Source organism: Pelodiscus sinensis, chromosome 8, assembly GCF_049634645.1.
Source record: "Pelodiscus sinensis isolate JC-2024 chromosome 8, ASM4963464v1, whole genome shotgun sequence".
NCBI classification, from domain to species: domain Eukaryota; kingdom Metazoa; phylum Chordata; order Testudines; family Trionychidae; genus Pelodiscus; species Pelodiscus sinensis.
In genome coordinates this window covers 51,960,131-51,973,158 of record NC_134718.1, presented here as the reverse complement: position 1 = coordinate 51,973,158, position 13,028 = coordinate 51,960,131, and the positions used below count along the sequence as shown (strand labels likewise).

The 13,028-nt window shown below is 39.7% G+C and overlaps 1 protein-coding gene across 2 annotated transcripts in view; it reads left to right on the top strand.

The window, feature by feature from the left end:
- Positions 1 to 13,028, top strand: part of DOCK1 (dedicator of cytokinesis 1) — a 572,428-nt gene that overhangs the window by 410,287 nt on the left and 149,113 nt on the right. For both annotated transcript variants that reach the window (XM_075935276.1, XM_075935277.1), the window contains exon 30: positions 8,489 to 8,567. In XM_075935276.1, the coding sequence (XP_075791391.1) occupies positions 8,489 to 8,567 (79 nt within the window). The remainder of the gene's footprint in view (positions 1 to 8,488; positions 8,568 to 13,028) is intronic.

The following is a 13,028-nucleotide window of genomic DNA, read 5'->3' as shown; positions in this document are numbered from 1 at the left end:
GTGGTGCAATTTTTGTTTTGTGTGCCAGAACATCATTTAATTTTCTTTTTCTTTTTTTCTTGTAGTATCTGTGTTTATATAAAAATTGGGTACAGTGTAATCGCAAATGGTTAATAAATTGCTGCTAAGTTCTGTATCTTTGCTAATATCAAGGCTTGGTATACACTACAGGGTTAGGTTGACATAAGGCAGCTTATGTTGACCTAATTATGTCAGTGTCTACACTACAGTGCTACTTCTGCCAAAATAAATCTATGTCTACACAGCACTTTTTTGGGGAAAACTTTTAGGGGTGTGAAAAAACACATCCCTGACTGACAAACGTTTTACAGATATTCAGTGCCAGTGGGGATAGTGCTTCGTCAGTGAGAGAGCGTCTTTTGCCTACAAATCTACTGCCCCTCGTTGGAGGTGGTTTTATTTTGTTGAAAGGAGAGCTCCCTCCTGCTGACAAAGAGCAGCTACACAGCATTCCTTACAGTGACCTGGCTGTAGTGGCACAGCTGTAAGGTGTATTGTGTAGATACAGCCTGAGTGCCCCTTACCTCAACATCATAACTCCACCTTCATGAGAGAGACGTAGTGCTTATATCCAGGTAGTTACTTTCATTGTCTAATGTCCAGAACTTGGAGTCCTGCTGCTGCCTCCCAGTCAGACATGGGGCTGGGGGGAGAGGGAAGTTCAAGCCCTTTCCTCTCCTCTCCTTTATGCCATCCCTCACTGGGAGGCAGCAGTGGGATCACTCCCTGCCTCCAGGACTGACAGTCTAAACTGTGAGTCCCACATGAGAACAGAACAAGTTTTCCGTTAAAAGCATTTTCAGAACTGAGCGTCTAGATTGGCACGGACGCTTTTCTGCAAAAGCACTTTTGCGGAAAAGCGTCCATGCCAATCTAGACGCGCTTTTTCGCTAAAAAGCCCCAATCACCATTTTCGCGATCGGGGCTTTTTTGCGGAAAACAAATATGAGCTGTCTACACTGTCCCTTTTGCACAAAAGCTTTGTGCAAAAGGGACTTTTGCCTGAACAGGAGCAGAATAGTATTTCCGCAAGAAGCACTGACTTCTTACAGTAGGAAGTCAGTGCTTTTGCGGAAAATCAAGCGGCTGATTTTCCGGAAAAACTGGCCAGTCTAGACACAGCCCTGCTGTTTGCAAATGAAAGAATTATTAGGGCTATCTCTGCACTTGTATATTGCTGCTCTTTGGGCTATGTCTACACTGCAGTGTTTTTGCACAAAAACAGCCATTTTTGTATGAAAACCCATGGAGCATCCACACCTCAAGCGTAGTTTTGTGCAAGAAAATTTACAGTAAAATGGCAGAACAGAGGGTTTTTTTGTGGTGTAAGTATACCTCTTTCTACAAGAAATAACTCCTTTTTGCGCAAGAGTTCTTGCGCAAAAAGGTGTTTGCATACGCTCAGCAGGGGTTTCTTGTGCAAAAAGAGCCTATAATAAAAAGCATAGGTGCTCAGATGGCCATTCTGTGAATGGCAATCAGAACTTTCTTGCGCAAGAGCATCCATGCTGTGTGGACGCTCTCTTGAGCAAAAGCACATTGCTTTTGTGGTGCGGACGCGCTTTTGCATAAGAAGTTTTTGCGGAAGCTCTTTTCCACAAAAAGCTTCTTGTGCAAAAATCCCGCAGTGTAGACAAAACCTGTGAGAGATGGTGCAAGGGGCCAGTGGATCCCAGCAGAAGAGGCCTAAGGATTGGTGAGGCTATACAAGTCCTGTGATTGGAGTGACAGCTACTGAGTGGCTCTGCTGCTGCAATGTGGCTTGGACAAATGGTGGTTTTAAAAGACTTATTTGGAGAAAAATGTTCAAAAGTCTAAATACGACTAAGGTAAGGTGGAGAGCATATGCATCTGAGCACAGGCCTTTCATAGTTTATCCTACAGTAGAGGATTTTAATGAAGATTGCTGGGGGAGGGGGTTTAAAACTGGCAAAGTTGTTTGGGAGCAGGAAAATATTTAATATTCATACTTTGCTCCTGCTATTTCAGGAATGTAAAACATAGTCTATAGACAGGGTCAAATTGCATTTGTATTTGGGGTTTGTGGGGCAGGAATAAAAAGTTAGATAGATCCATATACTAGAGTGCTGCCAACTCTTGTGATATTTGGTGTTTCACTTAACATTTGATTTCCTGTACATATGAGATTAGGTGAGATTTTTGTTTGTTTGTTTCTATTTAAGTTTCTAGTCCTTATAGTTATGCAGAAAAGCATGGAAAACCAGCTGGCAAACAGAAAGCATTTTAAAGTGTATTTAAAACTCATGATTTTTAAATCAGAATGATGTGTTTGTGGGCTTCGCTCATGATGGCTAAGAGTTGTTCTTGGCAGTATTATCCAGAACAATCCATTTTCCACTGACAACAATGGCAGGTTTGCACAAAGATTAAAGACAGGGTATAATCCTAATATAAAAGTAGGATTCCAACTTCGCAAAAGACCGTAAGTAAAAATTTAATGGATTCATGGTTTATTATAACAATCTGTAACCCAGTAATAAGTCACTTCACCTCGAATGGTCTTTTACAATATATTTACCATTTATGCTAAACAATAAACTCCACATTGTATTTAGTTGTGACACTCTGGCTATGTCTACACTGCAAGGTTTTTGCGCAAAAACAGTTGTGCAAACCCCCCTGGGAACAAAAATGACTGAGTGAAGGGAAGACAGAGCACAAGGACTTTTTAAAACCTATGGTGTCTGATTGTGTATCCTATGTCTGACAGTGTCCTATATCAGAGCTTCAAGGAGAGTATACAGAACATGGCAATTATAGAGTGATCTACTCAGGCTTCTGGTTGCTAAAGATTTAGGTTTGTGTCCCTGGCCACCTTGGGTACCAACCACTGATGGGATCTATGCACCATAAACTTAGTCAGTTATTTTTAACCCAAGTATACTTTTGCCCGTTACAACAGCCCTTGTCATTGAGTTCCAGAGGTGAGTTGTGCTTTGTTGCATGAAAAAGTTCTTGCTCTTGTTTATATTTAATCTGCTGCCTATTAATTTGATTGGGTGACTCCTGGTTTTTGTATGATGTGAAAGGGTAGTTAACGCTTTACTTCATCCACATCATCGATGATTTTGTAGAGCCCTATCAGATCCTCTGTTTAATCTCTTCTCTAAGCTGAAGAATCCTCCTTTTTAGTCTGTCCTCATATGGGAGCTGTTCTATACCCTTCTCTGAAGCTTTTCTAGTTCCAATTTATCCTTTCTGAGATGGGACGGCCAGAACTGTACACAGTATCCAAGGTATGGGTACATCATGGATTCTTATAGTGATACAATATTTCTGTCTTATTTTTTAGCCCTTTCCTAATAGTTCCTAAAATAACTTATCCTTTTTGACAGCAGATATTTTCTGAGAACTGTCCATGGTGACAGCACTTTTTAATAACAGATTGATTGCAAACAGTTTGTATGTGTTCAGAGCTCAATATTCAAAATTCAAGTTGTTAGTTGAAATTGGTCCCATAAATCACATATTTATTTGTATAGTTTCTAATTCCTTATTGGATGAATATAACTCTTAAAACCAGGAGAAGGTCTTGAAGAAGACAGTAAAGTTTTAAAACTGCCAAGGACCGGTAGCAGCTCATGGAAAAGAGAACAGACAAGCTGGTTTAGGCATTTTTTTTTTAAAGAAAACTATAAACTTTTTCCTTTCTAGCTTATGGACTCTTATCAGACATTAGTATTAGAAGAACTACGTTATTGTTTAAAAAAAAAAAAGCATTGACTTGGTACAGTATTGGAAGTTAATTTTCCATATCACATTTACACAAAATAATTGTGTATATGTTCATGGTACTAGCTGTGAAGTTTCTGCTCAGATCCTAGCCAGGTATGTTTGCCTCTCTACTATGGCTATTGTTTGGGGGTTTTGAAAAACACGGTATTCATTTATCATTGCATCCCTCCAGTTTTATGATTTCTGTTTATATAAATCTATTGCAAAATTAATTTACACTTTGGTAAAACGGAAGTAATGCAGTGGTGAATCAAGTCCCCAGTGATCCTGCCATACCAACTGGTATTCCACCCTATGCAGAACACCACTTGTGATATGAACACTTCCACTTTCTGTGAGCATTCTTGCAAATAAGACATACGTTGATGAATATTTGTGAAAAACACACATATATGTGAGAATTTGCTTCAGGCGTACATTTTACAGTCAGCCAAAATACACCTGGAAATACTTGGCAGAATTCAACTATCCTCTGTCCCAAAGTTTAATAAAAAACAAAATTTGGCTTTAGCATTTCTACTCAAAGTTAGATCTTTTCTGCTTCTTATAGGATCATGTATCATCAAAAATTGTGTTTTATTGGCACCAAACAGTTGGTAACAGATATGCTAGAAAGTGCTGTGGGCTTGATCATAACAAATGTCATTTTAGTAACTTTAACTGTGCCAGGAGGCAATAGCAGTTAAATTGGTTTCTGATTATTCCCCTTTCTAACTTCCTCTTTCCTCAATTAACTCATAATTATTCAGGGAGGATGTTACTTTTATTGCACTGCAGATATTGCTTTTCATTATGCAGTACTTTTGTATTCTGGAATAGTTTTATGCTAAATATCTGACATCATCATCCTTCCACAATGCCACAGTAAAAGTTCTGTCAGTATTCCAGTGTTGAATCGAAAAGCTCCAGTTTCGATCCAAACACAGACATTTTGACACAATTCCATTTAATGAATGAATGCTCTAAAAGTTTTGGTGTTGTTCCAATATGGAACGAAAACAGATTTTGAAATCTTGAAAGTTGCCTTGAAATGGAATTGTCATTTTCCAGACAGCTTTAGTCCTTAAATAATTGCTGCTGCAGCTTTCTTCAGCAGCTCCATGGCAGCCATCCTAACATCCCTGGGCTTTGTCTGACCATGAAGCTAAGTGCCAGTTACATCAGCTGAAGAAATTCTACTTCCAAAAAGGGTGGTGGGATAGCAGAAAATGGCAACATTTTAATAAGTAAGGGGACAGCTGTGAAGAGAGGCACTGAGATGGTAATAGACTCAAGCACTAAAATAGTAAAATTGAGACACGGCTGCAAGAAGACTATTCTGTTTTGAACTGGTCAATACTCGGGGTCAGGAGATGGGACACAAAACAAAAGGCCAGATATAAGGGCAGTAGGTCTCAGTGATGTGCTTACTTATATGCAACTTGTTCCATTTGAAGTACAAAGCCCTTTTATGGACACTGTTATTGTTATATCAGTGGTTGTCCCTACAGCAACCTACATCAATATAAACCAAGTTTAAATAATATTTTATTTGTCTATATACAGAGTTGTACCAATTGAACTAAATTGATTAAAAATTGCACTTGTGTAAATCTCTGGGTAGACCACGTCTAAATTTACTCTTCCCTCCTTCCTTCCCTCCCTCTCTGTTGTCTGGTATTTTGACCAAGATTTTAAATATGTATAAAGTCTCTCTATACCCACATTTGATAAAGATACATACATAACTTTCACATTATATGCCTCTTATTTTAAATTTGCTACCTTAATGGGAAAACTAACCTTAAGTTTCCTATTTTTAGCCTAAAACATAACATTTTTGTTTACTGACAGTCATTTTTGTGTTTGTGTACAAAAATGTCCACAAACAAAAGCAAACTTAGTTACAGTTTTACCAAAAAGCAGAGTGGTATCTGAGAAACAGGCTGGAACAAACAATATGATTAAGTTTGCAACTTGACTTCATTATAGCCACTACAGGTTGGACCTCCACAGTCTGGCGCGTTTGAGATCTGTCTGGTCCTGGACAAGGGAGTTTTCTGGACAAAAGGATGTCTTGGAGGGGGGAGGGTACCAGCCTCCCCACTGGACTCCTCTCTCCAGCCTCCCGGCCCAGCAAGCTGCAGCAGCTCTGCCAGTGCTCCCAACTTCACAAGCTGTGGAAGCACCACGGAAGCTTCCAGCAGCCCAGCTGACCTAGCAGCAGCCCCGCCAGCTCCTTCGATAGCTTCTCTGCCCCGCAGGCTCCACTGGCCCCACCGGCTGGCTCCACTCCTAGCCACTGGCAACCTCTGCTGCTGGGAGCCTCTAGACCCGCAACATCTGCGGTCATGATACCAGACCAGAGAGTCCTGGACCGCAGAAGTTCAACCAGTATTTTCATTTGCTCCTAATTTTTAAAAGCTTCCATTTTTTTCTCAGTTCAAAGGTCAGGGGACTTTCAGCACTAAAGTGTGGGCAGCCAAGTTGGACACTGTCTCTGCTAAGTGCCAAAAAGATGGTGGGCCCTGCAAAAGTGTCAGATTCATCTTCCAAGACTGAACATGATGGCCAGTTGCACTGGCCTGAAGGGCCCCCTACAACAAGGGGCCCAGACTAGTTGCCCCAATTCATCTTACCCAACAGATGGCTATGGGATATCTTGAGACAGCATAATTAAATTATTTGGAAAGATAATCAGTCTTTGTATATATCCCAGAACAGTAATTGAATCATTGTACAATCTACATATATTTTTCTAGTTTTATTTTCAGTCTGCACTAAATTCATCCCACTTATAAAATCCATTACATAAATTTGTCCCAAAATATTATATCTAATGCAGACATACATGTTCGTGCAAATATTCCCATGTATATTTTCATAGCGGGAATGCACGTGCATATACTTCTGTGTTTTTTTGAAAAGTGCTGGTGCAAAATTTGCACATATGAAAAGTGGAGAAAAAGAGTTTAGTGTAACACCAAAGAAAAAGAACATTAAAGTAATTTTGAACTTTATTCTACTATTAAAGATTAGTAGGCAAATGGAATATCACTGTAGTTTTTAGGCATAATTGTCTGTCATAAGAATCTTTCCCATGAACTGTCATATATATTACAATATATTTAATTTTTAAATAATAATATTACATCAGGTATCTGATCTGTCTATCATATATACAGGTATTTGTATCATGCTCATCAGAATGGTATCAGAAAGTCTTAAGAAATTAAGTAAATCCAAGCAAGTAATCTGTATATTCTTTCCTGTCTTGCTATGTATGTGCCACTTGGGGAGTAATTTCCTTTAATTGTGAGAGAGATGTGGCAAAGAGAGTGGGTCTTTCATTTTGTTCAGATGTTGGTAAGGCTCTTAATTCCCATGAAAGAAATGTCCAGATGTCAGTATATCATGAGTCCCTCCCTAACTTTCTTAAATTTTCTCTTGCTTGCTGTTGAAATATAGAAAGAATAATTAAGTTTATCATCAGTATCCTAATGTGGATTCTCCTTGACAGATTGTTATTGTGCTAAAAGAGAGAGGCCCTTAGATCAATGCATTGTAACTTGCCTTTTTTATTGCACGTGCTTTGAAAAGTAATAAAATCTGCAGTATGTACAGTCTGCTCAAAGGACATGTTCCTTTACCCAGGCTTTAGTTTGACAGTCTAATAGCATCAATTAAGCAATTTACAGCTAGAATAAATTTACACCTGGAATGTAATGCTTGCCTCAAAAATAAAAACGAAGAGGCTAAAGAATAATGTGTTTATTCTTTCACATTATGAATATGTAGAGATCTACTTATCCTACTTAAAAGTTTTTATTTTTAAAGCTTCTCAAAGCAAAACCTACCACTATTTAAGAAGTTTCTCATTTTAAAGTACAGCATTGGACAAGACAGCCTGAAAATATTTTTCTCAAGCTCCAGATATGTACGTTGGGCCATTGTGCCATCAGTAAGGCCACGTCTAGACTACAAGCCTCTTTCGAAAGAGGCTTTTTCGAAAGAATCTTTCAAAAAAGCTTCTTTCGAAAGATCATCTAGACTACAAGCAGATTTTTTGAAAGAGTCTAGATGCTTTCTTTCGAAAAAGCACAGTTTGCATTCAATAGTGCCTTTTTTCAAAAGAGTATTTTCGAGAAAAGGCGTTATTCCTCGTAAATTGAGGTTTACCACGATCGAAAAAATCACTGTGTTCTTTCGATTTACTTTCGAAAGAACGCAGCTGCAGTCTAGCCACAGGTGAAGTTTTTTTGAAAAAAGGCTACTTTTATCGAAAAAACCTTGTAGTCCAGACACACCCTAAGATAGTGAATGGTTAATAATTAGTTTAAAATGTGTCATGTGAGCTAATAGTTAAGATACAGTTTAATGCTAAATATGTAACATTAAAACACTTGGATTTTAAAAAGTAATGAATTTGCACTTTTTATAAATGAATTTTTAATGTTCACTTGATTATCTTGTATTTTAAAGAGAAGTGATTTTATCCAAAACATTGATTCTATTTCTTTATTCTGCATATGCTAATTTACTTGATTAATTTTGAGAACATCTGCATATAATTCGGTATGCTTAACAGGGGTGAGATCACACTGCTTTTCAAATAACTGCTACAGCTATCACTTTCCAGATAGTCTCAGTTTTGTATCTAATTGAGATGCCACACTTACAAAGGTGCCAAAGTACAAGTGTGTAATTATGTAATTTTCTCTTGATCTTTCAGAGTCTTCCTGCGAGCAATTAATCAGTACGCAGATATGCTAAACAAAAAATTTCTTGACCAAGCCAACTTCGAGTTACAGGTAAGAGAAGTTATAAACTGTCTTTTTGGTAGTAATGTTAATGTTTTCTTAAATTTCAAGTACAGAACAGTAGTTTCCATATATTTATTTGCAAAAGCGACAAGGAGTCCTGTAGCACCTTATAGACTAACATATCTATTGGAGCATAAGCTTTCATGGACAAAGACCAACTTCATCAGATGCATGTAGTGGAAATTTCCAGAGGCAGGTGTAAATATGCAGGCAAGAATCAGGCTAGAGATAACGAGGTAAATTAAATCAGGGAGGATGAGGCCCACTTCTAGCAGCTGATCTGGAGGTGTGACCACCAGGAGAGGAGAAAGTGCTTTTGTAATTGGCTAGCCATTCACAGTCTTTGTTTAATCCTGTGCTGATGGTGTCAAATTTGCAGATGAACTGCAGCTCAGCAGTTTCTCTCTGAAGTCTGGTCCTGAAGTTTTTTTGCTGCAGGATGGCTACCTTTAAATCTGCTATTGTATGAATCCAGCGAGACTGAAGTGTTCTCCTACAGGTTTTTGTATATTGCCGTTCCTAATATCTGATTTGTGTCCATTTATTATTTTGCATAGGGACTGTCCAGTTTGGCCAATGTATATAGAGGAGGTGCATTGCTGGCACATGATGGCGTATATTACAATGGTAGATGTGTAGGTGAATGAGCCAGTGATAGAATCATAGAATAATAGGACTGGAAGGGACCTCAAGAGGTCATCGAGTCCAGCCCCCCGCCCTCAAGGCAGGACCAAGCTCCATCTACACCATCCCTGACAGATGTCTATCTAACCTGTTCTTAAATATCTCCAGAGAGGGAGATTCCACCACCTCCCTTGGCAATTTATTCCAATATTTGACCACCCTGACAGTTAGGAATTTTTTCCTAATGTCCAATCTAAACCTCCCTTGCTGCACTTTAAGCCCATTACTCCTTGTCCTGTCCTCAGAAACCAAGAGGAACAAATTTTCTCCTTCCTCCTTGTGACACCCTTTTAGATATTTGAAAACCGCTGTCATGTCCCCCCTTAATCTTCTTTTTTCCAAACTAAACAAGCCCAGTTCATGAAGCCTGGCTTCATAGGTCATGTTCTCTAAACCTTTAATCATTCTTGTCGCTCTTCTCTGTACCCTTTCCAATTTCTCCACGTCTTTCTTCAAATGTGGCGCCCAGAACTGGACAAAGTACTCCAGCTGAGGCCTAACTAGTGCAGAGTAGAGCGGCAGAATGACTTCACGAGTTTTGCTTACAACACACCTGTTGATACAACCTAGAATCATATTTGCTTTTTTTGCAACAGCATCACACTGTTGACTCATATTCAACTTGTGGTCCACTATGACCCCTAGATCCCTTTCCGCCATGCTCCTTCCTAGACAGTCGCTTCCCATCTTGTATGTATGGAACTGATTGTTCCTTCCTAAGTGGAGCACTTTGCATTTCTCTTTATTAAACCTCATCCTGTTTACCTCTGACCATTTCTCTAACTTGCTAAGGTCATTTTGAATTATGTCCCTATCCTCCAAAGAAGTTGCAACCCCACCCAGTTTGGTATCATCTGCAAACTTAATAAGCGTACTCTCTATCCCAATATCTACATCATTGATGAAGATATTGAACAGTACGGGTCCCAAAACAGACCCTTGCAGAACTTCACTTGTTATCCCTTTCCAGCAGGATTTAGCACCGTTAACAACAACTCTCTGACTACGGTTATCCAGCCAATTATGCACCCACCTTATCGTGGCCCTATCTAAGTTATATTTGCCTAGTTAAGAATATCTTGCGAGACCGTATCAAATGCCTTACTAAAGTCTAGGTATATGGCATTCACCGCTTCTCCCTTATCCACAAGGCTCGTTATCCTATCAAAGAAAGCTATCAGATTAGGTTGGCATGACTTGTTCTTCACAAACCCATGCTGGCTATTCCCTATCACTTTATTACCTTCCAAGTGTTTGCATATGATTTCCTTAATTACCTGCGCATTATCTTCCTTGGGACAGATGTTAAACTGACCGGTCTGTAGTTTCCTGGGTTGTTCTTATTCCCCTTTTTATAGATGGGCACAATATTTGCTCTTTTCCAGTGTTCTGGAATCTCCCCTGTCTGCCATGATTTTTCAAAAATCATAGCTAAAGGCTCAGATACCTCCTCTATCAGCTCCTTGAGTATCCTGGGATGCATTTCATCAGGACCTGGTGACTTGCTGACATCTAACTTTCCTAAGTGATTTTTAACTTGTTCTTTGTGTATCCTATCTTCTAAACTTACCCTCTCTCTGCTTGTATTCACTACGTTAGGCACACCTCCAGACTTCTCAGTGAAGACCGAAACAAAGAAGTCATTGAGCATCTCTGCCATTTCCAAGTCTCCTGTTACTGCTTCTCCCTCCTCACTGAGCAGTGGGCCTACCCTGTCCTTGGTCTTCCTTTTGCTTCTAATGTATTTATAAAAGGTCTTCTTGTTTCCCTTTATGCCTGTAGCTAGTTTGATCTCATTTTGTGCCTTTGCCTTTCTAATCTTGCCCCTGCATTCCCGTGTTGCTTGCCTATATTCATCCTTTGTTATTTGTCCTAGTTTCCATTTTTTATAGGACTCCTTTTTTATTTTGAGATCATGCAAGATCTCCTTGTTAAGCCAAGCTGGTCTTTTGCCATATTTTCTATCTTTCCTACACAGCGGAATTGTTTGCTTTTGGGCCCTTAACAACGTCCCTTTGAAATACTTCCAACTCTCCTCAGTTGTTTTTCCCTTCAGTCTTGCTTCCCATGGGACCTTACCTACAAGTTCTCTGAGCTTATCAAAATCTGCCTTCCTGAAATCCATTACCTCAATTGTGCTGGTCTCCCTTCTACCTTTCCTTAAGATCATGAACTCTATTATTTCATGATCACTGTCCCCTATACTGTCTTCCACTTTCAAGTTCTCAACTAGTTCCTCCCTATTTGTTAAAACCAAATCCAGAACAGCTTCTCCTGATGGTGTGGCTGATCTGGTTAGGTCCTGTGATGGTGTCGCTGGTATGGATATGTGGGCAGAGTTGGCACCGAGGTTTGTTGCAGGGATTGGTTCCTGAGTTAGAGTTACTGTTGTGCGGTGTATAGTTGCTGGTGAGAATATGCTTCAAGTTGGCGGGTTGTCTGTGGGAAAGGACTGGCCTGCCTCCCAAGGCCTGTGAAAGTGAGGGATCATTGTCCAGGATGAGTTGTAGATCACTGATGATGCATTGGAAAGGTTTTAGCTGAGGACTGTAGATGATGGCCAGTGGTGTGTGTATATATATGTTTTTGTTACTGCACAGCTCTTCCCAAGAATGTGAATACTGAATTTATATAGTATGTTTTTTGTCATGCTAAACCAAATATATAGCCCAGACACCTCCATATTTTGAGGATACTGGAATTCCAGGGCTCTAGCAGCAGAAACAAGGGAGGCCCCTCTCCCTTCAAAAGAAACATGGGTGGCAGCAGGATTCCTCTCATTCCTGGCAGCACATAGGGTTTTTTGCTATTTACCTCAGCAGCTGAGGTATATCTGCTTGGGCAGCTGGGCCAAGCCATTGCACTCCCTTCCCTCCTATCGTGTACTTAATTCTCTCCTTATGTTATGTTGGTGAGGTTCCCCAGAGCACTCAGTTTTGGAGTTAACATTTCATTGAAATTCATGGAATTAATTCCCTGTTTTAGAGACCTTGTTTCAGGCTGTCTGCAGACTCAGATGTATATGTTTGCATCAGTTACCCGCTGTACACAAATTTCAAGTTTTTCTTCCCATCCATGAAGATAAGAAACTTACTTGCAAAAATAAAAGCTATGATTTTTAGCTAATTATATGATTCAAGGAGTCTATAATGCATTTATCATAATAACCACTAGCCTTATAGAAGAATGTTTAAATGACCAGATGCAAACTTTGCAACTCAGGCCCCTCTGAAATCTGAACTACAACAGGATCTCTGCTGTGAGATCACATTTAAAAATAATTCAATGTTTGAGAAGATTTTACAATTATTTAATGAATCAAACTATCAGATTAGTGTGAATAGCATGGAGCATACAAACTCGTAATGTATGGGTATGTCTACACTAGCCACCCTAGTTCGAACTAGGGTGGCTAATGTAGTCATTTGAACTTGCAAATGAAGCCCGGGATTAAAATATCCTGGGCTTTATTTGCATGTTCCTGGGCGCCGCCATTTTTAAATGCCGAGTAGTTCAGACTCCCTACCCGCAGCTACACGTGGCATGGGCCAGGTAGTTCGAACTAAAGCCCCTAATTCGGACTACCATTACTCCTTCTGCAATGAGAAGTAACGGTAGTCAGAATTAGGGGCTTTAATTCGAACTACCTAGCCTGTGCCGCATGTCGCCGCAGGCATGGAGTCCGAACTACCGGGCATTTAAAAATGGCAGCGCCCAGGAACATGCAAATAAAGCCTGGGATATTTTAATCCCAGGCTTCAGTTG